This window comes from Crocodylus siamensis, chromosome 3 (genome assembly GCF_052110815.1).
Source record: "Crocodylus siamensis isolate JL-2025a chromosome 3, ASM5211081v1, whole genome shotgun sequence".
Lineage (NCBI taxonomy): Eukaryota > Metazoa > Chordata > Crocodylia > Crocodylidae > Crocodylus > Crocodylus siamensis.
Window position 1 is genome coordinate 222,170,881 of NC_143397.1, and position 27,305 is coordinate 222,198,185.

The window sequence follows — 27,305 nt, forward strand, 5'->3', positions numbered from 1 at the left end:
TTTAGCCAGATCTTAAACACCTCCAAGGATGGAGATTCTACCACCTCTCTGGGTATTTTGTTCCAGTGCTTTTACTACCTTCCTCATGCTGCCAGAGGTCACAAGCTTCCAGCTTCCACCTTCCTGGGAGTTCATGTCCTCTTTCTTCTCTAGTACAGCCTTTGGTGGTCCCTATTTCACAGTCCTAGAGGTCTCCTTCAGCATTAAATTGATCAAGTCCTTACGGCAGAGGATGCTTTGAAGCCTTGCCATGTCCTCCTGTAGTTCTCTTGCCTGCTCCCTGGGGGACGCCACTAGGAAGCACCGCTTACGTTGCAGGCACTCCTCCACCTGGCTGTCACTGAAAGGAACCTGCAAGCCTCAGTCTACACAGCACCAAACCAGACCTGGGTGGAAGCCTCAGTAGTGAGCGGTTCTTCCTGGACAGACACCTGAAAGGTGCAAGAAGAGAAGGAGCTGGCAGTGGCAATGGCTCTGGCATTGTAACGTCCTCCAGCCATTTCTCCAGGTCTTTTAATACGCTGCCTCCCTCTTTCTGCCCCTCTTCCAAGCAGACCTTCCCTAGCAGATTGCCCTGTAAGCTGGCCTCTTTCCTGCTCCTTTGTCCTAAAAGGTTCCTTTTTCTCTGCTTCCTCTCACCAAGCTTACAGTAAAGGAAGGTGAGAGTTTCCAAGCAAACTCCCTAGCATACACACCCTTTCTCAGGACTCTAGTTAAGCAAGGGGTTTAAGTATTGGTCTGACTCCTCAGTTTTGGCTACTTGCACTAAATATATGTAGGTTAGCTATTTTTAATTAAAAGAAAGCACTTACCTTAAAGGCTCCCCTTCAAAGATAGAGGCAGCAAACTGACCTGTGAACTGACTTGCAGACTGCCCTGTTTGCTGTCCCTGTTTGATTGCCTCTCCTCAGTAGTTGTGTGCCCCAGCCCCTAACCGTTTTTTTGTCCTCCACTGGACTCTCTCCAGTTTGTCCAAATCCTTTCTGTAGTGAGGGGCCCAAAACTAGACAGTACTCCAGATGTGGCCTCACAATGCCAAATAGAGAGGAATAATCACTTCCCTTGATCTGCTGGCAACACTCCTACTAGCGCAGCTCAGTATGTGTTAGCTTTTTTTGCAACAAGGGCACACTGTTAGCTCATATTCAGTTTATTGTCCTTTCCTGAAGAGCTGCTGCCTTGTTAGTCAGGCCCCATTCTGTACTGGTGCATGGGATTGCACCAAAGGCAGCAGCCACGTCCTAAGAAATAACAAATATTTGAATTGGAGCAAGAGGTCTACATAAACGTTTCAAGGTAAAACAACTACACTTAATTTTACGTATGGGGCATTTCCTACTGCAGCTAATCCACTTATTCCCATTGCCCATAGCTCAGTTTTGGGAATATAACCTATTTCCAGGCTTTCACAACTATTATTTGTGGCAGGTAGTACCACCCATGTAGCCATCTTCCTTTAAATTTGTCCACATCACACATTAGTAATAAGGCCCTAAAATGAAAGTTAGATGTTTAGGAATAGAAGATTCTAAATCAACTGAGTCTTTTATACACTTCAGTCCAAAACGCTCGGAGCTGGGGACATTCCCAAAGTATATGAACTACTTAGTTCAAGGGATCACATAAACTGCATCTTTGACTTTTTAGTTTACGCCAGGGATCCTGGCTTTTTTCTGATTTAAAAACCCCATGATCCATGTTTAATCATGATTAAAATGAAACACCAGTATATGTGTGCGTGTGTGTGTATGCACATTAAGGCTGTGCAAGGCTTTGGGCGGTGATTTGGTGGCCAAATCTCTGAATCAAAATCGAATTGGGAGACCAATAAAAAGATCCATGTCAATTCAAAGCTCTCCAAATCAATTTGGAAAAGATTCAGAGAGCTTCAGAGATTTGGGCAGTCCCCACTCGCCACCGCAGGGAGCCAGACCCAGACTCCATGCCAGTAAGTAGGGGGCAGGCGAGGGGGGGGGGCTGAGGGAAGGGGACCATAGGGGGACCCCCGCCAGGCTCCATCCCCTGCCTGCTCCACCAGCCCACCTGAGCACCCCCTGACCACTTGATTTGGTGGCAGCCGAAACTCTGAATCAGATTTGGCCAAATCGATTTGGGACAATGATTAGAATCACTGTCTCCCGAATTGGCTGAATGCAAATCTGAAGTGAACACTAGCCACTTTGCACAAGCCTAACTTGTACACACACGTGCGCGTGTGCGCGCGCGCATGCACACACACACACACACACACACCCCTATTAGGCCTGTGCAAAGCATCCAGTATTCACTTCAGATTCGGCCAAGTCAGGGGACAGTGATTCGACTCGGTGATTTGAATCACTGTCCTGAATTCAGCCGAATAAGTGGAGCACAATGCTTTAAACATTTTAATGACTGTTTAGCAATTTAGAAACCTACCAGTCTCAATCATTATAATAAAATAGATTCTAAATTCCTGTATGTTTTGGCATTTGATTTTGTGGGTTTTTTTTATCAGGGAAAATCAGAGCTCCCTCTGCCCACTCTGCTCAGCAGGACACGGGTCCAGCTGCAGCTGTGCTACCTGCTGCTTTATGGAGTTGAACAGCCCTTTTATACCAGTTCTCTGTCCCTGTCTATGTTGTTGGCCCTCACTACCAAGCCACAGCCCCTGGCCCTGCCACTGCCCCTCACTCCTAACCTGCATCACCCTGCCCTCTTCAGCCCTGTCAGTGCCCCTCTTGGAGGTCATGCTCATTTCTTCACCCACTCCAGCCCTACCTATGCTGAGACTGGAAGAAAATTTGGCAGAAGCCATGCCTTAGCAAGGGCAGGGTCTGCATCGCCTGGCCACCTTGAAGGAGTGCATGGGCAACAGCGTTATTCATCACTGCCTTCCCACCCACCACTCACAAATACAAATGGTGCTTTATGTTGAGCTTGGCATGCCCCAAACTGAGCTCAGCGCACAGCCAGAAGAGGCATCACATTAATTGGAACTGGCTCACCCAGCATCTGTATAGATCAGATGCTCCAGTGGGGTTTTTCTGGTGCTTTTATCTAACATTTGATTGAATCAGCTATTAGATAAAAGTGCCAAAAAGCCCTGCTGAAGTGCCTGATCTATACTGATGCTGTGGAGCTGGGTCTAACGAATGAGCTGCTTCTTCCTGTAAAGCGCCCTTTTTTTCCACATCTATGAGTAGTGCAATCAAAAAATAAATAAATAGTAAGGAAAGGGGGAAGGGTAGTACAAATCAGGCTGGCAAGATGGGAGAGCCTGGTGGAGGAATTAGGGAGAGAATTTGCTGGGTACACATGTGTGCATGGGGCCAGGGGTCAGCCTGCCAAAGCTGAGCCCAAGTCCCTGGACTGCGGGCAGAGGGATCAAGCACAGTATTTTGGAAGAGGAAGGCTTGTCACTCTCCCACCTGCTGCAGAGCTAGAAAGAACCCATGAACCCTTCCATGCCCACATCTGGCAAGTCACAGCCCTGTGTCCCACTCAGGTGCTGTTGCCCCATGTCCCCCTTCCTCCATACCTGCCTGCCACTGGCTCGCTGTGATAACCTGCTGGCAAGCACAGGAAGAGTTAGAGGGCACCAAAGCAGCAGATGGGTGGCATGGCACAGGGTGGCTCAATTCATAGCCCCCAGCTACAAGGAGGGAAAGCTCTATGCGTGCTATCTTTCTCCTGCTCCAGTCACATGTGCCCTCTACCTCCAGTCTTCCTCCTCCTGCTCCCTCCAGCCCCAGGAAGCTCCCTGCAGGCTGCAATGTTCCATTTCCACAGCAAATGGAAAACCTGGATCCCTGTTTATGACATATAAGTGACATCCTGAAACACAATGAGAACGCTCTAAGGTAGAGTTTTTGTGTTTCATGCATACTGTATTTTATGGTGTACAAGCGGAGTTTTGAAGCCCAATTTTTAACTTTTAAAATTCAACCTCAACTTATACACCATATCATTGTCCCCTGTGAGCAGCACCAGGCTTGGCACTTGGCTGGTGCAGCCCAGGTAGCACCACTGACAGGGGCAGGGGGTGTGCCAGCCAAGCACAGAGCTCGGTACTGCTTGCAGGCGACAGGGATGGGGACTGGGCCAGGCTCAGTAATCAGCTGGCACGGCCCTATCCCCTGCAAGTAGTGCTACATGGGCTTTGCCAGCCAAGTGCCAAACCTGGGGATGGGGCCATGCCAGCCAAGGTCTGAGCCTGGCCCTGTCTGCTGCGAGCTGCACCAGCCTCAGTGCTTGACTGGCGCAGCCCAGGCAGTGCCACTTGCAAGGAATGGGGCCATACCAGCAGAGTGCTGAGCCTGGCCCTGTCTACTGCTGATCCTGGCCAAGCCAGCTAAGCACCAAGCCTGGCCTTGCTCTCAGGGAATGGGGCCAAGCTTGGCACTATGTTAGCATGGCCCAGGCAGCACCACTTGCAGGGAATGGTGTTGTGACAGCCAGGCGCTGAGTCTGACCCTGTCCCCAATCTCTGCAAGCAGTGCTGGGCTCAGTACTCAACTGGTGCACCCCCATCCCTTGCAAGTGGTGTTGTCGGGGCTGCACCTGCTGAGCACCAAGCCTGGCCCTGTCTACTGTGAGGGGCACTGCCAAGCACCGAGCCCATCCCCATCCCCTGTGAGCAGCGCTGGGCTCAGCACTTGGCTGACATGGCCCAGTCAGTGTTTGCTCACAGGGGATGGGGCCATGCCAACTGAGCTACAAGCCTGGCCCTGTCTGCTGTGAAGCACTGAGCCCAGCTGTGCCCAGAATAAATGGGGACTTTTTACCATCTTGTAGCATCTACACTTTTCCCAGAGCCTGACAAAGGGACTTTGATCCCAAAAGCTTGAAGAAAAGGACAGTTTTCTTACCATTATCCAGTTGGTCTAATAAAAGGTATCATTTTGGAGCCAAGAGTTGTATTTTTTTATATGTCTTTTTGTCTCAGACCAACACAGCTACCAAGTACATCTCTGTAAATAACTATTTTTTATCCACTAAGATGAAGTTCAAAGTGACACATTGAAAGCAAGGTCAAATGATATTTTAACTTAAATGACTAGAAGTAACACGGCCTCCATGTATGGATGTAAAATCCTCTTTCTTTCATCTGACAATTCTTGTTCAGTAATTTTGAAATTCTAAAATAGACAGTCTATATCTGTTTTGCGTATTTGCATCAAAATGTAAAGTAACTGGTATCTTCTGGATATTGCAGATTCCTTGTAGCCTGGAGTACTGGGATGATCTCCAGAAATCATTTGTTGCATTCCGAGAATTCAGTCTATCAGAAAGCAAAGTTTGTGAACTACAGCTGCCTAGTATCAACCTTGTGAATGATCAGAAAGAGCTTGTAGCTTCAGACCTTTGGAGGATTATCCTGAACAGCAGCCAGAACACAGCTGATGACCAAAGGTAATTTTTTTAAATAAAAAAAACCTAAGCCTGGTCTTTGGGCAGACCTCGTACAAGTGACTCAGGAACCTGGATATTTTTCCATATGTACTAGGAGTAATAGCTCATAACTGAGCTTCACCTTGTGATTAAGACTCTGACAGATCCTTAGGGTGGGAGTCAAAAGAGCTGCTTTGCAGATTCATCAGAGGCTGCCTACAAAGCAATCTTTAACACAAGGATTAGTAAGAGAGGCAGCCAGGCTGTGGCCCAACACTACCCACCTGCACCAGGTAGCTCAGCTGGGTAGCCAAGAAGGAGGGGAGGATGTGCCACTATCTATTGTGTAGTAGCAGACATTATTTTCCCATGCATTGCATAGCTACTGTCTAGGTTCTCCACTTTTGTAATAACCTCACTGCAAGCTAGTGCCTGAAAGGCACAATTAAGTTGTATGTGCATGCTTAAATAATTACATTAATCATATTCATACTATTTCATGATGATCAGTACATAGTATTCACAGTACTTGCAATGCAAACATCATTAGGGTTTTCAAATTATATGAAATTATTAAAGTTTTCATTGAGTTCATTGTAAACAGCTTTGTGAGTAGTTAACCCTGCAAAAAAACACAAAAACCATGAGCTTATGAATAACAGGCAGTGAGAAGAAACTGTTAGAGGGGTTTTTAATTCATCTGAAATTCACAAGCAAATGTTGCAGAATAGTGCCAGATTCCTTCATGCTGTTATCAATAGTTGCATCACATGGATCAGGAGACTACCTATTTTATCCAAGCACGTTTGCTAGTTGTTATTGCTCTATGTCTATGCATCTGTGTGTAGTCATGTGCTGTGTAATCCTGTGCATGTGTGTGTGCAAGAATTCAGGAGGAGTCAGGAAATAAGAAGATGGATAACAAAATCAATAAAAAAAATTAAACATCTGGTTTCCATTAATAGTATCAGGTTAGAAATGATTTCTTGATGTTAATTGTGAAGGAATGCATTTTCATCATTGAGAAGTTAAGTGTTTTAGACAAGGTTAATTCCTCTGAATGTGGAACCTTCACAAAATTACCTTAGTGGTCAGCTTAGCACCATAGAAATGTGAACTCTGTGGGAATTAGAAATGAAGCTAGTGAAATTCAGTAGATTTTTTTTCATCAAAGCATTTGACATTGCAGTCATAGCTATTGTTTTCTACTCAGATGGGATTTATCATTGTACCTGATATTTCACACAGGGAGTTCTAGTAGAAAGGTTTGTAAGCAACAGCGATTAGAAGTGACGGTAGAGTTTAAATGAAGTACAAATAACTTTAAAACTAAAAGAGTAAGTCAGTTTAAAATGGAGGACTGTGATTAGCATCAGAACCATATTTTGTATCATAATGTAAATTAATATACGTAAAATATATTATACCATAGGTTTTTAATTTGGGACTTGGAACACCCAATAGAAGGTCTCAAATAGTCCCAGTGTGGAATGATGAACACTTCCCTTTCTTTTATAGCTACCTTTGGATAGCAAACCAACAACTTTAATGCTGTAACATAGGGTCACAGTATGACAGGGGTTGAGAGCCACTGTATTAAATAAACAGACCTGTAGAAAACTTAAGTGATATGGTGAAATGAAACTTCATTTACCAGCCACTTTCCATAAATTTATGTGCATACAATAAATAAAATTAGCCTCCTTATGGAATAGCACAATAACTTCAAATTTAACGCAAGGTCCTGTCACACTAGGAGAACTAGATTCAGTAGCCGTGCTTAAGACTCTATAAAAGACTGTGTAAATGAAACCAGTTTAGATTCCCAAGCTTTAGCTGAGGCAATATGGAGAAAAAGTGTGATACAAAATGAATAACTGGAATAGAGGATGTCTTCTGATACAGCCTTTTACTGTACCAGGGAGAGCAAGGCACACTGCCCACACTCCACGCACATAGTCTCCAAAAATGGGACAAAGCAAGCTTATTGGGGTGCACTACATATCACCCTGCAGTAGTTACATCCATTTTTAGAGGTAGTGCACATGGTATACCTGTTTACAACATTCTCTTAGAGCGGGGTGGGCAAAATGCGACCTGCGGGTCAGATGCAGCTCGCCAGGCCGTTCTATCCAGCCTGTGGGGCCACTAAAAAATTTAGACAATTAATATTTATCTGCCCCTGGCTGCCTATCATGCGGCTCTCAATGGCTTGCCAAAACTCAGTAAGCGGCCCTCCGCCCAAAATAATTGCCTACCCCTGTCTTAGAGCTACATTTAGACTAAATAATATTTGAAAGTGCTAAAGCAGCCTTCTCTACTAAACATCAGAACTGATGGGGGCAAAAACTGAGAGGACGTATTCCTGCATGTCTGTTTATTCTAGTCTAATCTGTATGATCAAAAAGGAAATAGGAAAAAGAAAATAAATACCAAAAATTACATTTGTGTGACTATATTTGCTTAGTATTTACATGGCCATTATATAGGATGTGAGGAATTTGTGTTTTATTTTTATAAAGGGCCTATATGACTCAGTTCACCCACTCTGCATTGTAACGTACGAATAGAGTTACCTCAGTGATACAGCAATGAAATTAACTTTAAAAGCTGTCAGCTGAGAGAGAAAAAACTTATGAAAACAAAGAACTAAGATGTCAGGAAGGTAATAAGGAAAAGAGATCGAATCCTGGATGCTTAGGGTCAGACAGGTTGATACTGGATGTGTATAAACCTTGCTCTTTATGCTAACCTAGGAACCCTAAACACCATTTTCCCACCATTTTCTGGCTGAGTGATAAAAGCAGTCTTGTTTTGAAAAGACTCTTAGATTGCTGCAGTCATCCACTCCAAAGAGCCAAAAACCTACACAAGATCAAAGTCTTTTGGACTTGAGGAAAGAAACTCAGGGAGGAAAGAGTGGTGCTGAAGCCTAGGTCCAGATTTGGAGCAGTGGAGCCACAAGTCTCCCCCTTAGAAAGTAGAGACCTAGAGCTGAGCAAAAAAGCGATAGAGCCATAGTGGCTGGTGGCAAGACTGGGATACTGCCTACAGTAGAATTATTTTGCAAAAAGTGACCATTTAGTCTGAGGAAACACCAAGGGGAAATTGATCTATGTGTTTTTTAGGAAAAGGAGGCAAAGATGGACAAGGAAAATGGCTTAATATCAATTCCCTAAGAGACCAATTATAAGCCTATGCTGGGGTGGGGGACTAAACTTTTAAAAGACAAATGATCGCCCCTTAAGTATGATTAAGTCAAGAGGCAGGGTCCTGACCTACATACGGTTGCTGGTAAGCAGTTAAGTTTGCTGGTATTAGTCAGAGAAGAAGGAGTTCTAGATAACGCAGAAGTTCCAGGAAAGGCCAAGGAGCACCACTGCAGAGTCCTGTGCAGCAAGAGCAGTAGAAGACAGTGGTCCAGAGACCAGCTCAAAAAATAGATGCCAGCCATTGCTGCTAAAAGCACAAAGAATTCAAGTGAAAGAACATAAGCTGGAGCTGCCTGATCAGGGCAAAAGAGTGCATTAGCTGGAAATCAAGAACCTGTGGAGCAAGAAGCCCTAAAGATCAGTAAGCAAGGAGAGTCGCACAATATGTGGACCATAAATGGGGAGGTTAATTAGTAGAAGAGGATATTGATGCCCTAGCTCACCTTATAACTTTTGAGAGAGCTTGTGATCTCAATCAGGCCCTTCCACTGATTCATTCCCTTAACAGGCCTGAAGCTATAGAGGCATATAATGGAATGGATGAAACTGATTTAAGGAATGATAGACAATTAAGAAAAACATTACTGCCTTAGTAACATTTGAACTGACATCCAAAGTTTACAGGAAAAAGCCTCGGAGCATGCAAAAGAATTGGGGGGTTGTGTACATGAAGGTTGCAAAGGAGGGCAGATATATAAAAGGCAATCCCCTGAGTGTTTTTTATGTCCTAGTAGATTTAGAATACTTTCATGAGGTGTGCACTTAAAATATGGATAGAAGACTAGAAACCTAAGAATTTACATGGGACACCTTATCGGGGTAGATGAATTTAGAGGGATCAGCTCAGTTCTGAGGAGAAAAGTAACTGACTAAAGTCAGGGGAAAATAGTCAAGTAGAGAGGTAGGATTATGGAAAACCTAAACTAGAAATTATATTTAACTCAGGATCCCAGAGACCAAATAAATGTACTGTCTGCAAATATAAGTGGGCAGCTGCCTGATACTTAGTTCCCTGGGTGTTTGTTCAGGGGCTGTAAATGGTTACTTTTCCTTCATACAGATATTAATTTCTACAAGAATTACTTTTGTCTGGTAGAAAAATAGCTCAGGAGCTGGACATATGTTTCTCCATCCCCGTGGCTAGAGAGCTGCACAAGTAAGCTCTCAAATCAGGGGGTGCTAGAAGACTATTCCCTGAAACAGCTTCATCCTTAGGAGAGCCCATTAATTGACAACCTGCTTTCTCCTCTGCCTGGGAAGGGGATAGGTTGTCAAGTGGCCATTGACAGTGGCAGCTGCAATAGAAAGCCAGGAAGGTCCCTGCCCTGGGAGAATGCCCCCCCTTCCCTTCCCCACATCCTGCCAGTTAACTGATTGGCAGGAGGGGGACGTTTTCCTGGCTGCTGCTTCCTTCACGTCTCAATCTATGGGACAGGTGGAGCAGCTGTTTCTGAACACCTTCTCAAGACCGGAGTGACCCGTCTTAGAAAGACAGGGAGCTTTTCCCCAGGAGGAGCCTGGCCCCAGGCAGAGTTAAGATGAGGGAAACTGTATAAACTTTCAGTCTCCCAAGGGAAACTCTCCCAGAAGTGATTTAACTCTGTTTTTTACCAGGTTATTTTTCTTCTGAAGTGGCCATTTTTGCACCTGGAGAACAAGCCCGAACATCTATACAGTTTTGATTTCTACTGTGAGAATGGTGATTCTCCAGGTAGAAAATGAAGATCTCTGCCTGGTCTTAGTGGAAAACCAAATGGAGGGAATAAATAGTTGATGAAGTGCTTGATGTGAAAAGTATAACAGATGCCAGAAGGAAGGGGGCCTTTCAGATAACTAAGCTAAGAGACACAACATGCACTCTGCTGAGCTCAGCCTTCAAGCCCATTAAATAGGTCAAAACAGATGTGGAGAGGAAAGAAAAAGGCTTGCCACTAGAGATGATGCAGTTGGAAGGTAGGTCTAGGGATTGTGGGATATGAGTGGTAAGTAACTCTGACTGCCTTGATGTAGTTGATCTGAATAAGTTTGTACCTTATGAGTACTTGCCCTGGAGGAGGATGTTTGGATCCAAGGTCTGTAACAAAGATGTACTTGATAAATACCCTAAGGAAGGCACAGAAAGCTTAAGGTGTATAATCAGTAAGAGGGATGGAGATGGTGATGGGAAATGATTTGGCACATAGGTCCTTACCTGGAGTCAAAGAGTACCCCCTTCCTCCTAGTCCTGATGCAGGGTAATAATCCAACAAGCATGAGCCTAGCAAAATACTGCCTCTGGCTTCCCTCAGATGCTATCCAGAAGTGGGGAAACTGAGACATAGTGGAGACATATTGCAACTCCAATTTCATATTGTTCAGATGACGAACAATATCTGTCTCTGGCAGAATTTTCAACAGGACTTCAGGCTATTCTCTTTTTAGGAAAATTGAGCTCTGTAGCCAGCTCAACACTGCAAACCCACTTAAGATCAGCTACAGAGAAATATACACATGAGAGACAGGAGCCCTTTATAGTGGGATCCTTAGAGAATTGAACCTAGGGGATCAGAAGGCAGATGGTTGTTCTCCAGAGATACCACATGAACCTGTTGTGCCCGGTACACAATGTCCCTTTCTCAAAACCTAACAGGATCTGATGCATGAAGCAATGATTATTTCTGAATTGTGATTGCTTGGAGATTTTGAAGCAGTTCACAAGTATTGAAAAAATTGCAGCTCTCACCAGAAATAGGAACCCTTTCAGAAGGTGACTGCAGATATTATGGAACTGCAGATATTGTGAAACATTAGGAAGGAGGGAGAAGAAATAAGTTGGTAACAGTAGGCATTGCTGAACCTGTGGTTCTGTCTTTCATTAAATCCCAGAGAAGAATATATTGCTACCAGCACAGACATACATGCAAGCTTTGTTTTTTCCACTCTGATCTAATGATCTTCCGAATGTTAAATGATGGAGGCAGAGATGGAACCAGGCAGCTTGGGACCTGGGCAGCAGCAACTCCTGGGTGCCAGGGCTGGCAATGCACCTAGCCAACAGCAGCTGTTATTTGTATGTCCCCACTCCCCAAAATCATCACCCACAGCTGCTGCCCTGATCGCCCTGCCTTGGGCACGCTACTGACTACTGGAGTGATGAAAGAGGCCTTGTTTTGGAAAAGGCTGTTCTATCACTGCTAATATCCACTGGCTGCACAGTTCCCAAAGCACTAAAAATATCTGATACATGTTCAAGTTTTTTTGGGTTTAGTGAAAAATCCAAGATGAGATACAGTAGTGGAGAAATCCAGGGCCCAGGTCTGGAGCAAAGGGCTCTAGGCAGAGGCGGTTTTATTTGCAAAAAAAAGAGGGGAAAATTGGCTACTCTGCCTGGGTGAAGGTTCTAAGCTACCTTGCTTTGTGGATCTATGACAACTTGACATTTTTAAAGTCCTGGGGAAATATATGATTGATTAGTTAATTTTTAAAATTCCTATTAATGTTCAAGCATAAATAATAGAAGGCCTTAAGCAGTCCTTAATCTGATTGGAGTTTATTTCCTTTGTTTGATCTTATATTATGGGTCAGACCCCCACATTGCTGCCATGTGCAGACAGCTGGTGCTCAGTAACAATACCTTTTTTTAAGCTCAGCAGGTTTTTGTTGTAACCTCTCTGATATGCTAATAACTAGTACTTGATGGCTAGTCCCTTGTGTTTTAAGAACTTTATTACTGATTCCTAACATCAATAATAAAATATGAAACTTATATGGCTCATATTACTTGGTGACAGGAGAACTCCAGAGTTAGTGGAAAGGTATAGATTCAGCTGACATACCAAGTAGTACATGATGGGCTGCAGTGATGTTGGTCACGATGAACTGTAGTGATAGCCCAAGGTATTATTGTCCAATATGCATGCGAGTCACAAGCTTGATTAAAGTGATTCAAAATACAGGAAATGGGGCAAGCTAGCCTAGCATATGAATAATACTCATTGAACTTGTAAGGTCCTTTGGTGTTTAGGTATGGTCTAGAGTCCTGAATGAAATGATTTTTGTGGCCCATAAAGTCTTCAGTTAAAAAAGGCTCACCAGAAATCATACAGTCTGGTGTGGCATTATGGACAGTGGTACCTTAGAGGCAGCCCCAAAATAAGAGGGATCAGAATCGGAATTATTTTACCCTTCATATGGCATATGCAGAAAAGTTTAATGATCATTTCTTCAAAGTAACATTCTGAAATGAAGCAAAGAAAAGAAGCCTGAGGGTAGAAGCTCCATCAATTTCTAATCATTCCAGTCATGTTTTTGTTTCTAATGTAGTTGCACATATTTTATGCTCTAAATAATAAGTACTTCTGTAACTATTAATATAGTATATTTATATTCACAGAACATCAAAAATGCCTTGGCAGAAACATCTTCAAATCTAAGATACCATAAAGAAATACAAGCATATTTTAATAATGCTTAAATGTTTACTTTTTAAGCGTTCTTGTGGAAAATTATGATCATGTTTCTAGCTAAAGGTTTTGGTTTTCATTCAGAGTAGTTAGATTCAGTGGATTTTGATCTGTAATGACCCAGGTTAAAACCTTTAATAATCCTGGACTAGTATGACCCAGTAGTTAGAGTCATAATTTAAATGAGTTAAGGGGTCTTTTCCTTTTCTGAGTGGATATTTTCTCATGTCATGGTTTGTCACAACCTTTTTGCTTTAAAGAATTACACTGTTGAAACAGTAGGAATAATACAGGTCATTCCATTTTGCCATGTATTTAGCCAGAGCAGCTCTGAATTTGTATGATATGAAATTATCATATCTGAATATATTGTAACAGCATATTTTTTAAATGATCAACTTTCAGAATTCTGGCAGTCTTGGGATTTGGAGAGAAAGGGTGAAAGGTTCATTCAGTAATATCAGAATCAGTTCTCCTTATAGTGATATTCTTTCTACTTCCATTCTTCACTTTTTAAAACACCCACTCGGTGCATCATGCCTGCTCCGAGGCATAGGAGTTCACTGTGCCTTTTACCTCAATTAATAATTTGCAGTCACTTTCTGCTATCTTCATATTCCTGGAGCATGTTGGAAAATGTGACCTATGATTTATATTTTTGCAATACCACAATTATTTAATGACCAAATTTTAATGATTTCACAATCAGAGGATTATTTATCTCTTTCCTTATTCTTAATATTTTTACTTTATCTGGACTCCATTGAATAAATCAATGTTTTTGAGTTATCAGATAACTGTTTTATTATCTAATTGTATCTGACGTAGTAGAAAATAGCATGAAGGATACAAAGTGCAGGTCTCGAATTCTTATTACATGCAGTTGATTTCTGTGCTTCACACAAGGTACAAGAAAAGTATGGGAGTCTTGAAAGTCAGAGAATTTTGACTTGTTTGGCTTAACAAGTTTGCTACACAGGTATGATTATTTTTTTATAAATATATTAGTGGGGTAAAGATTAGGGAGAGAAAAGAGCTTTTTAGGCTAAAAATCAAGAGTGTCATAAAAATCAAATAAATAGGTTATGAACAAATTTAGATTGGAAAATATTTTTAAAAATTTAACCATTAGAAGAGTGAATTTTTGGAATGGTCTTGCAAGCAAAGTATTGGATTAATGAGCCTGAATTGTGTTAGAATCAACCTGACAAGTTTATGGAAGGGAAAATTTGATAGAATAAAGTTTTCTTAAATCAGTAATTAAGTATTTGCAATCTCCATTTTGGGGTGTAGAGGTAATTTTCTTACAGTGTAGTAGGTCTCTGGTAATCTGATATTTCAGGGCTTTTGCTGATCTCCTGCAGAAAGAATTGTTTTCCTCTTATGAATGCCATGGTATGGAGTAGTGGAAGGGAGAAGGGGAAACAACAAGGCATTGGACATTGACCACTACCCACAGCTAAGACTTAAGGATTTTCAGTTGGGGTGTTCATGATGCTCTTTATGGTACTTGTAAAACTCAGAGATTCTTGCCTAAATGGAGTTGCTCTTTCATTCAGAGTCATGCTAAATCCTCAAATTTGGGGTTAGGAAGTCATTTTCCCCATATTCAGATTGACAAGGATTGTCTTCCTCTGTGGCATGGGGCATTGCCCTCTCCTTAAGATTAACTGAGCCTATATTAAACGATTACAGTACTTTTCTGGTACATTGTCACTAACCTTGTTTCCTGTGCTTTTATCTGTGGCTGAGTGTTGCTGATATTTCTAGTTTTGTGCCTTGTACTTATGGGTGAAGTTTAGAATTGGTAACTTTTAGGAATCTTTAGTTAAATGCTTTTCTAAGAAGGCAGACTTCTAGATTGAATGGCATACAGTCCCTTTGAATTCTGTTCGTAAAGGGTATGTGCAGACGTTACACTTAGATATGCTTTGAAGGAGTATTCAGGTATAAGCTAGAAAGAGTGATCCAAATTGGCCATATTCAATAACTGAAAAAACTCTTAAGCACCTAGATTCATTAGGTGCCTCCATTTTGATCTGAAAAGAACCTGAGCACAGCAGCGTGAAGCTAGGGGCCTGTTCAGAAGCAATCCAGACCTGTCTTTCTCACCTATCCTCTCTTGCTCTGCCCAATTCCGTAGGTGAGGTCAATGTACACTTAATGTCTCTTGCATGCTGGGAACAAAACACTCTTAGGGTTACGTGTGCCAGGGGCCAAGGTAGTACGATATTGCAGTATCCCCATCATCACAGCCTGCAAAGACTGATTTTTCTTTAATGGTGGTTGCTTCATTGTTGTTTTATACAAAAGTGGGAACAGTGATCCTGAACATGACTTCTCGAAAAGAGTTTAATGGATCTTCCTACTCATAGTATTATGCACAATATCTAAATCAACCCCTGGGCACCTAAACAGGCTTCAAGGAGTATTCAAGCATAAGCTAGAAAGAGTGATCCAAATTGGCCATATTCAATAATTAAAAAGCTCTTAAGCAACTAGATTCATTAGATGCCTCCATTTTGACCTGAAAAGAACCTGAGCACAGCAGCCTGAAGCTAGACCTGTCTTTCTCACCTATCCTCTCTTGCTCTACCCAATTCCTTAGGTGAGGTCAATGTACACTTAATGACTCTTGCATTCTGGGAACTTGCATGCAGCTCAATACAAAATACAGCTGTATCCCTTACCCCTTTTCTGTTGAAGCAGGACACTAGGTAGCCAAGAGTACAACGTTCATGGAGACAGATGAATAACTTGCACTAAGGACATGACTCTGTGGCCAAAGGTTTATACTACCCACCTGAGAAGACAAAGTCCCAGGTTTTTGGCCCCTATTGCCACTGTTAGTACATAGTGACATTATTGCACTACTTAGTCCCCTGGGACACGTTACACATAAGACATGATTAACTATTATTCTTTAACCATAAACTATTGCATATTAAATATATAAAAGCCCTGGAAGCCACCAAGAGTCACTGTGACAATGAGACCCAGTAAAGAGGGCACATCCCTGGTCATAGGTGACTGGTGCCCCCTGAGTCTGGGGGGGCACCTGCAGAAGCTGGCAGCTGTGGTGGGAACGGAGCTGGGGAGCACCCGCAGGTGCCAGTGGCAGCGGCAGGGACAGAGCTAGCAAGCACCCACGGACACGCTGGCGGTGACAGGGATGGAGCTGGCGAGCACCCACAGATGCCGTCAGCAGTGGGGATAGCCCTGTCAGGGGGTCACGTGTCCCACTCCCCTACCAGTTGCCTATGTCCCTGGGAACGAGGAGTCCCAGGTTCTTGTTTATGCTGCCAAGACTGCATGTGCATTTTACATTAGCCATAGGTCAAAATAATCCTGGTAGCAGGGGCCAGAACCCAAGAGAGTGCTATATCCATGAGGCTAGAGACTCACTTACTCCCTCTTGCTTGGTTACCATTTTACCATTTGAATGCCTGCCTATCTAACTAGAGTGTTAGGACACTCTCCTCGGAAGTGGGTGATGTAGTTTTGAATTCCCTTAGAGTGCACCTAGAACCCACATCCCTGACTTCTTGGGCAAGTGCTCTTCCCACTAATTATTGGGCCAAAGGTGGGCGCTGGCATCCTGCCATTGTTGTTTAAGAGTGAACTCCATGCTGCTGGAAGTAAAGGTATCTTGGTGCACATAGTTGTCTCCTCTCTGAGCAGTCTGCAGCCTGACAGAATGGAAGCAGCTTCTTGGCAGCCCTGAGCCTGATATCTAAGCTTAGTGGAGGAGTTCAGACACAGCCTTGAACCTGGCATTTCCTATTGGCTAGCTGTTAGTGCCTCCTTGCTCAATGACTTAGGGTGGAAACAGACATCACATTTATGCTGCTGTAAAAATTTGTATCACATCACAAAGTGAAAGCAAATAGATGCCCATGCCTTCTGTCATGCCACAAATGCTCAAATGTGTGGCTGAACCAAAGGTAGTAATAGACTGGGCCACTTTATTGTGGCCCACAGCTTTTTGTTTAAGGTGAGAAAGCATGGGCACCTGAGGCAGGGGCTCTGCAGGCTCTGGGCCTGGTCTAGCATGCCGCAAGTATTCTCAGGCAGGATTAGACCCCTCAAGCCTGCCTCTTACCCAGGTGTGTCCCTCCAGAGGGTTCCCAGGCACTGCAAACAGTCATTTTGTGCTCATCCTGCTGTACAGAAAAAAACTCACTCTTCTGCTCTAGCATACTACTGTATTTACCCAAATCCAAGATGCTTCAAATATAAGACAACCCCTCAGTAATTAGATTCTATACACGGAAATTATAAATGCATTCTAATTAGTAGAAGGTCATTTTAAATTAATTCCCCCCATTCCTGTGGCTGGGAAAGCAGCTGCAGGAGGCCATACCCCCACCCCTTGGCCCTTTGCCCTTGTCCTCTTTGCCGGCCCTCCCTTCCTCCCTCCTTGCCCCTGAGCTGCTCCCCTTGCTGCCTCCCCCCTGCCCTGTGCCCCTATGCCTCTGGGTCAGTCAGCACCAGTTGTGGCCCCAGCTCGGCCTCAGCCCAGTCTTGCCAGGGAGAACTGGTGGTAGCCTACTCCAGACCAGTACTCAAATCTAAGACTTGGCATGCTGGGGACAAGGGGGGTCTACAGGCAGTGCAGTCTCCTCTGCGCTCCCCCTGAACCGGGCATGCAGGTCTCCCCTGTTCTCCCACCCCACCCCTAACCTCCCCCATGCTTACCCTGTGACCCCCCTTCTCCTGCCAAACAACCATCCTGGCTCAGGAGATGCTGAGCCACCACCTGCCCTAGGCCAATACTCAAACATAAGATAAGGCTTTTTTTACCCATGCTGATTAGGGAAACCGTGTCTTGAATTCAAGTAAATACGGGTTTTTTCCCTAGCTTGTAAGAGTGAATTCCATTACTTTGTAAGTTGTGGTGTTGGTTTGAGCAGTTTGTTCTGTTCGTTTGCTGATCTGGTGGTCTTTTTTCATGTTAAAGTGATTCTACATGATTGGAACCTTTAAAAATGCTTTACTCCTGAAATTTTGACTTCCATACTATTACCCCACCTGGTCTATTCTTTGAAGGGCAAGGAGATCAGAGAAAAGTATGGATAAATTACTTAAATTACTTCCCTGGTGTGAAGCTTCCAGCACATGTCCTCCTACATCAAACATGTCATGTTGCCTTGCAATTATTATTATGATCAGGGGTGGCAAACAAAGACCGTAGAACAGTAGGCATCATATAAAATAATAAATAAGAAGGTGAGTTATATGAATTTTGCTCTTTTTTAAATACCCTTGTAATAATAAATGAGGAAAGAAAAACTATGAGTCATTAGTAGGATGGTTTCCTAAAAAGAAAACGGTTTGCTTTCAGAGAAACTTTGAGGCACTCTTTAAAGGCTTCAGACTACATTGCTCTGCTTTTTACCACAATGGATAGTTACTTTGGAGAGAATGCCTCTTGGTGGTTACCAAGAACATAGATAAATGAGTTGGTTTGGTTAGTATAGTAGCAGTAGTAGTAGCACTTAAATTTATATATACAGAGAGGGTCATAAATTAAGAAATATTCAAATTACATCATTTTTAAGGTTCTGAACTTTTTCATTCTTTTCTCTCCCCTTTCTTTTTTTTTATTTTTATGCATCTTTTTAACTAGAACCATATATGCCAAAAGATCACAAGACACCACATTCTTACAATATTGCCAGTTCTTCTGAAATTACAGATCAGCATTTAAACTTTGGGCATTTAACCTGAATGGACTCCTAAGCCTTCACTTCACTTCTCTCTTTTAGTCTACTGTAGTAGTAACTAGCTTTTGCGTAATGCTTTCTACATTTTTATGTTGCATCACTTGACAAAGAAGCATCGGTGTCCCCATTTTACAGAGGTGAAAACTAAGGCATATATTGAAAGTAACAGAGCCAAAAAAAACCCTTGATGTCCTGACTCCATTGCACTAAACCACTTAAAGAGTTATTTATTTCCAAAAATGCCAGTTGGCATGGTAGGAATCAGCTGTACTGCAGACAGTGTTTTTAACACTGACAACTGCAATAGTGAATGAGTCTGTGACACTTAACATTTCCTAAATATTAGGGAAAGAAAGCATAGGGAATCCACCGTAAATCAAATAGGAGCTCTTCCTCTCTTCCTTTGCCCTCCCTATGTGTTATATTCTGTCTTGTTCTGTTGCTAATTAACATGTCTTGAGTTAACCTTTATTAAATGTGTGGCACAAGCATGTTTATCTAACGTGTTCAAGAATCCCAGAATTCATCATGTCCAGAAGTCCATAGTTGGCGTTAAATTCCTTAAGAAAATGTCATGGTAGTTATTTGCTATGAGATGGGATGATATTTAAGCTTGTGTGTGCACACAAATATTTGCATTTAAAGCATAAGCACAGATGCCTGCACCTGAAACCTCTGGGCACACATACGTTCACAGCTTTGCAGATTCATACCTGGAAAGCTTGAAAGTGTGGCTCTATACACAACATATTGGTTACATTTTTGGAATTTACAGTCCAGATTTTGGTCGCAATTTTTATATCTTGATTATTTTCTAAATTCTGACTAACATGAATTATTGAAGGTATAGTTAAAGCTCGAAACAAAACCAGGATTTAACTGTGGACAGAAACTCAGAGCTTTTGGTCTCCAACGAAAGCTAGGATTTTTAACCCCCAAACTGTAAGTACTAAATAGCTAAGAGAATAGGAACAAGTAGTATTAATGATAGACTTGGCTTAAATTAGAAAGTTTATTTATACTTGTATAGTGTCTTAGCAACCTAAATGATCATGATGTGGTGTTAGCTGTTCTCAGGAGAGTGCAAGATAATTCTTGGAAATAATCATGGTGTCAGGAATTGCTGCTAGCAAGAGAAAATCCAATGAGATGGCATTTTAAATGGTACAGTTATTGTGTCATAATAGGTGTCACAGGGCTCTGTGCTGAACTTATAATAGTACAGAGATTTGTCAAAGGCTTTTTTTTAAGTAATGTCTTGAAAATGAAAAAGGACAAAAATGAAGGCAACTCACTTAGTTAACGTGGTACGTAGTTTAACAAGCAGTTAAACATAGCTGTCATATTTTGTTGTTAATTTCTGTAAGCATAATTTGCCTATTTTTGTGATTCATGTTTCAGGGAGTAAAATGAATTTGGTCTATTGTAACATCAAAATTGTTTGACTGAAATCTTGCTGCCCAGTTCTCCTTGAAAAAATATATATTACACCAACTTTAAATTAACCATAAATTAAAACAATGATTTTAGCCATGTCAGAAAACTAGAATAGCAAACCGTCAAATTCTGTTATAATGATAAAAAGTAGAAATTACTGAACTAGTACTTTATTATTTATTTCCTACAGCTCAGAAAGTGAATCTGGCTCACAAAGTGCGTGTGATCAGCTTGTAACTCCTACAGCATTAGCAGCCTGTACCCGGGTGGACTCCTGTTTTACTCCTTGGTTTGTGCCTTCACTTAGTGTTTTGATCCAGTTTGCTCATTTGGAACTCCATCTCTGCCATCATCTTGATCAATTGGGCACAGGTAGGTACCTCATTACTCATAATAATAAAATGATATAATTATGATTTACTTGTTTTAATCATATCAGTTTGCCTTTTGTAGTATTAGTTTCCTTGTTCAAACAGCTATCATTCAAATAAACTACTTCTAAGACTGACCAGTGGTAATGATTTCAGTGTCAAATTGATGACTTCTGCTCTGTGGATTGATAGCATGCATACCAAAAGCAGTGTGGCTGGCTGGTCAGCTTCCTTTCTTCACTTGGGAATAAGTAACTGTAGAAGCAGTCCAGATTTCTGAGCGCTGATTAGTGCTAGCAGGTGCCACTTCATTTTCAAACCATCTTACAGCATCAGTTCAACCTTCTAAATTTTCCCCTGTTTACAGGACTGTTGAAATGATAGATTTTTCAACCTCTTGAAAAAGTTATGAGAAATACAGATTTAAACGTTATTCTAATTATGATTACTTTTTGAACTACATATGTTTTTATTCAGTGCTCTCTGTCATTGCATTAATAGCAAATATATTCCAAGAGATCTTTAGATGATTGTCTGATTTTGAATGCCAGGAATGCTTTCCGTGGAAGATGAGCAAATATCTTGGATAACTTTGAGTGGGACAGCTTTCTTCATAAATAGTTCTTTGTTTCTTGCAAACCTTAAAATATACCACTTATCCAATTTTACTGGCATCTTGTAAAATAATTTCAGTGCTTAGAATCTAGTAAATAATTTCTTCTACATCAGCAAGACCTAACCAGGACTTAAGTTTCTAGCAATTGTACTCTGGTTCTGCAGGAGCTGTCAAATTACACAATGCAAAAAGCAAAAATTAAATTAAAATCAAATACAGCTATTTCACTTTTCAACAAGAATTGAATTGATTGATGCTGCTAATGCTGTTATTTTTATTATCACACCTATGGGCCCTAAGTGTTGGGGTTCTCTTGTGCTAGGTACTATCCACACGGAGCAGAAAACTTAATGAATCCATTATGCTTTTGAAAGATAAGAGCTTAATCCTGGAAGGTGCTCAACATTTTTGGCTCCCATTCAGCAAAGTTCTTGAATATATGCTAATTTTAAGCACATGAGTTGTCCTGGAACATAAATAACAACATCTATGGGGCTACTCCAGTGCTTAATATTACACAAGTGTTTACGTGCTTTCCTAAATGCAGGCCACGGTGCTCAGCGCTCCACAAGATGGATAGAGGCTTTAGTGCACAACATGAAATCCATTATATGTGTTTCTCAATCTTGTTTCTGGACTTTGTTTTGGTTTAAGTTTCTGAGTGATTACATTATGTTGCTTATGAAAGGGAGGGTAAGTTTGTGGTTTTGAATGCTCTGCTAATCAGAGCAAGGGTAGAATTTTCATTATGAAGCTTTCTAGTCCACAGAACTGCAGTTCAACAAGTACAACATTGTCAGCATTACTGGTATGTGTAAGCTGCCATAAATATGAGTGCATGCACACTTGCACACATACATGCACACAAGGTTATGGAACTGTGGTCCCCACTTCAAATGACTTACAGTATAAGGCCCAATTCTTTATTCTGTCCTATGCAAGAAAGCAGTCTGGCTGACTGTATTCCATGCAGCGCTGGATTTTTATGTACATTTTATCTGCCACGCACAAGTTAAGAGTTATGTTTTTGTTTAATAAATACTGGGTGCATCTACACAAGAGACTATTGTGAAGTGGTTACTGTGCATTTATTTACTACTTGTATAATCATACTAAATAAATGCGCAGTAACCAGAGTTGCTGTGCAGTAGCACCAGTGAATGCCTTTTTAGTGATGCTACCATGCAGTAGCTTAATAATACTGTGCAGTAGCATGTTACCACTGTTGGTGCTGTAATGTGCTACTGCGCAGTTAGTGTCTCATGTAAATGCATCCATTATGTACTATCACCAATAATTTTAAGTTTCAGGCCTCTTAGTGTCCCATGTATTTTACACATTTTGTTCAAGTATAAAGTTCTTTCCAATGGAAAAAAAACATGGAAAATATATATATTCCTGCAGCTTTCATGTAGTATTGCTATTGGATTATAGTTATATTTGTCCTCTTATTTCACAGCACCACCACAGTTTCTTCAACCATTTATCTCCGATAGAAATGTGCCTGCTGAACTAGAATATATGATCGTTTCCTTCAGAGAACCACATGCTTATCTTCGACAGTGGAGCGATGCATCCGTCTTCCAGGAGATCCAGTTCTCAACTCAGGGTGACTGTAAACTTCTGGAGTGCCGAAACGTAACTCTGCAGAGTGTCGTGAAACCTTTCAAAATCTGGGGGCAGATTGCTGTTTCTAGCAGAACACCAGAAAAATTGCTGGACTGCTTGGTGATGGTGGACCCCATATTCATAAACTTTGGGCAGTATGCAGTTCATTCTCTAAGTACAGCACTTCAAGCGTGGCAGCAGGTAGGCAAATAGAATGGCATGAAAGACATTGCATTTTGGCTGTTCTCATTAATTTAAATCCGAGTGAAAACTAACAATCTGTTAAAAAATAGGCCAAGTTAGCAAAAATTTATTTTATATTATAAGTCCTTTTGATATTGACTATCAACCCAAAGACATTGAAAATTATGAGGACATGTGTTACACTTGGGTAAGTCTAAGCTAACTGTGGGGCATCCATGAAATAAAACAGTGGTATAATTGCAGTCAGAATTTGACTGCAAGGGTATCTTTGAAATAAAATATTTAATAATATAAAAGTCAATGTGTGATACATAAGACCACAGCTTTTTAAGTAGTATAGTGTATTGTTTCCAGCATCTACTACTTTTATCCTTACTGAAATTCAGAACTAGTCTCATGCTGCATTGTGTACATGCAACATGAATGGTCAAGACCAGTCCCAGCACAGAGACTCTAGCTTTTGCAGTAACTTCTCAAAGGTCTGTGATTCCCTTGCACCAATACAGAGCTAAAATCAAATCATTTTCTTTATCTGCCTGAAGACCTATGCAGAGCCTGGGAATTAATTACCTATCATGGCACTACAATAACAAGCCAAGAAAAAAGATGAAACATCTGTTTTATATCAAAAAAAACTTTTTTTTAGGGGCATTCCATGGTTTTCTTGTTGCAAAGGCCATTCGTAAAACAAGAGCTAGTGTGATTTAAATCTTTACAGCTGGCTCAAATATCAATGTGAACAAAAATCTTTGTAGCTCCAATTTCTGTTTTTGTCATATTTTGAACAATGCATTTAATAAAAAACAAACACAGAAAATGTAAGAGAGTTTGATAGCTTGTTTAAACCCAGAATATTCTTGACTTAGAACCATCTAAAGACATGTGTGGCAACTACTGCAAAACGGCCTTTAGAAAGGTCAGTTTCCTCTTAGGATAAAAAAGTCTCTCAGACATAGTTATACATATAAATAAAATATGGTGCATAAATATTTAAATGTTTTAAACCACATCAGAGTGTGAATGACTGACTGACTACACAGTGCCTTGAAGGAATATTCTGAGTTGAAAAAATGGAATTGTATATTTGATTAAGTAGAGCCATATGTCGCGTAGTATATTGCTGACAGGTACATTCTATGAATAGTTGGTTCTGATTTATACATGGATTTGGCAATGTTAACATGAGCCACAGGAGGATATACTTCTGTAATTGTTGCTGTAATTTTCTCGTTTCCTCTCATGTCAAGGGTACTTGCCACCATGTTCTGATGTGGTGGGTATCTAGCCCAGAGTACTCTAGATTAAAAACTTGCACTACTTTGAAATTAGAGGACATTTGACACAGAAGTGGGTTCAGAACTGCTTATTAAATTAATTGTTACCAAGATGTTATGTATGTGGTTTTACCTCCACAAGGGGGAGAAATGAATATCCCAGTGATACATATTGTTTGATGTGTGGTGTTCACATGGAGCACAGTGTAAATGCTGCCAACCAGAAACATGAATTTAATAAGCAGGAAAAGTTATTTGAATTCTCCACATATTTTTTTTCTGGATTAATATCCGAGACAAGTAATTTTGTACTCACTGGGCAGACAGACGAAGCATGAAGCAATTTGGCCTTGCACCTTTAGGTCAAGAGTTCAAGATTAACAGAACCCTCTGTCAGTGTCTGTGTTTGCTAGATATGGATTGACTTCTTTCTAATGATAATGAAAGTTTTTAAAGTAGATTAGGCCTAAAAAACACCAAGCACACAATTTGCTTTTCACGTCTAGGTCACATGCTAAAAACCTGAGAGGATTAGCACTTTTTTTAAACAGTGCCCCTTACTGATGTTGTGCTTCGCTGTGTAATCTTTTTATAACATGAAATGCATGTTTAAATACAAGCAGTAATAATCTAATGCACATCTGAATGCAAAACTAAAAGTAAAAATGGTTTTAATTATCAAATTACTGTATAGGGAAACTTAAGAGGCTATTGTTAAGTGATATCATATAGAGCGTATGGTGAAACAGAGAATGGATATTTTTCCCTGGATTTGAGCATTTAAACCTTTCCAAGTTGTTTCAAAACATCAGCGTTTCGTGAATTCCTTAGACGAAGGGTCAGCAGAGAGAACAGCTCCTCAAATACAAGCACTAAGTGAACACTCTTCGAAAAATGCAAACAGCTCTGTTGTGGTCATTCTGTTTAAATGTTTTCTTAAAGCCCTCAGATTGTATTAAAACTCCCCTTTTAACCATGCAGAAACTAGTACAGCTTTTTTCCTCTCAAGGACCAGGTGGTACTTTGTTACTAGCAGGTTAACCTCTATTAATTAAGAAATGGTCTCAAGCTAAAGGTCTCCAGTGAGGCTGATCACAGCAGTTACCCTATCTCTCTACCACAACGATTGGAAGGGCTTTGTGTATAGCTACCATTTAAATTCCCAGATGATAACTTCAGTGCATGTAGTAAGCCTACCCTTAAGCTTCACTGTAACAATGATGAAGATGTGTTGCTGTGTCTTGGAGGAACATTTGGGAAAGGATGTGTGAACTTACTGAAGGTCTTTCCTTCAGACACCCACACAAAGTAATATTTGCAAAATTTTTCCGCAATTGAACAGTGGCTTGCAAAGCACAAAGATAATAGGTGTGACCAGGCCTACACCTCTGATTTGTTTCCAGACCAGGGAATGCTTTGAAATAGCTGTTAGCTGAAAGATCTTCTAGGTAATGAGAATGATCCTCTGGGGCAAGGGAAAGCTTGGAGACCTACGGTACATCATTTTTTTTCCCTGACACAAAATATTGGAAAGCCTATGAATATGCAGGCTTTCCAGGCCTCCGAGAGGGAAAATAAAGGTCCAGGAATGTTCTAGAAAAGGTGGGAGTTATTCTCCAAAACTGACCTGACTCTATACCAGTCGATATTTTATTGGTTGGTCTGATTTGTTGTCCGATATCACTCATGTCTAGTGTCATACTCTAGCAGGAGTTTCAGGGCTAAATAATTCTATGCTGGTGCAGGAGTTATTGACACTCCAAGGGACTTACATTAGGGAAACACAGTCCAAGACCTATTAAAGGAAAGCACCTTTCATTTACAGCATAGGATATGGAGCAATCCCATCAGTACATGAATAAGTAGACGAATTACTACATTGCCAAGCCAACTTTGGCATACCCACCCCTGCCTGGCATTATTCAGCACTGGTGCCTCTGTAGCCACCTGTAACACTCCCAACATGTGCCGTGGGCTTTGTGCCACTGCAGTTCCCCTTCAGGTACATTTGCCGTTGCTTGGCATCCTGTCCCCCAAGTTATGCAAACAGAATCCAGTTTAGCACAGCACTTGCAATGCCCGTTGTATCAAATTCCTGAAAAGCACTGCTGTTAGAACCAGTAGATGCTGGTAGCAATTCTAGCATTGAAGACTTGTAACTACTGCCAGCATTTGATATCTAAATGGAGTTCAAGCTATAGGTAATCTTTTTGCACTTTAGAAAATACATGAAGTCACTTTCTGTGGTAATTAAGCTCTATTTTAACACTCCATTAAGAAGACTGTAGTTGAAATGTCTTATGTTGCTGTTGTTTTAGTCCTCTGGTTACATATTTAACCAGAAAAATCTAGTGGATGTTTCCTGAGGGGAAAAAAAGTTTTATAAAATTCCCTAAGGTCTTATCCAGATTTAACTATAACAACATACTGAGTTGGTTGGATTTTAAATCTGCCCTTTAAAGAAGAGCATTTCGTAGAGCTGTAACAAGAAAATATATGTTTGTGGTAGATATATGGATGGGTATGTGGGTATGGCAGCTTGACAATAAGAAGTCATAGATCCACCATTAGAGAATGCCAAAATAAACTGTGCACTCTGAAGTGGCACTGCAAATGTCAGCCTACCCAAATCCGCTACTGAATACAATGTATACAAAGGCTCTGTAGCAAGTTTCACTGCTTCCAGAAAGTGGGACTTTGACTACATTATTGATTAAGCTCTGTTTATTTTCATGAAAAATGTGCGGCATAATTCAGAGAAATTCACGAGAAGCAAAGGGCCAGATATGAAGTGTTAGGTGCCTGGTTACACACCTGATTTGTTCTCAGGGGCTGAATAATTTTGTATACAAATGCACCTAACTAGTAATTTTCATATTCAGTTATATTATTTTAGTCACAGTAGGGACCAAATTCAGCAGCCCTAGTTCCTACTGAATTCCCACTGAAATTCAGTGAAAGCCATGAACCCACATTCAGGAGCGTAATTGGGCATAATTGTGAGTGTAAATTAGGCACATACCTAACTTTGAACATCTGACC

General features: G+C 41.3%; 1 protein-coding gene across 4 annotated transcripts in view; it reads left to right on the plus strand.

Moving 5' to 3' along the window:
- Window positions 1-27,305, plus strand: part of VPS13B (vacuolar protein sorting 13 homolog B) — an 883,845-nt gene that overhangs the window by 784,696 nt on the left and 71,844 nt on the right. For all 4 annotated transcript variants that reach the window (XM_090040420.1, XM_090040419.1, XM_090040417.1 and 1 more), the window contains 3 exons: window positions 5,198-5,394; window positions 20,381-20,562; window positions 22,637-22,986. In XM_090040420.1, coding sequence (XP_089896546.1) covers window positions 5,198-5,394; window positions 20,381-20,562; window positions 22,637-22,986 — 729 coding nt within the window. The remainder of the gene's footprint in view (window positions 1-5,197; window positions 5,395-20,380; window positions 20,563-22,636; window positions 22,987-27,305) is intronic.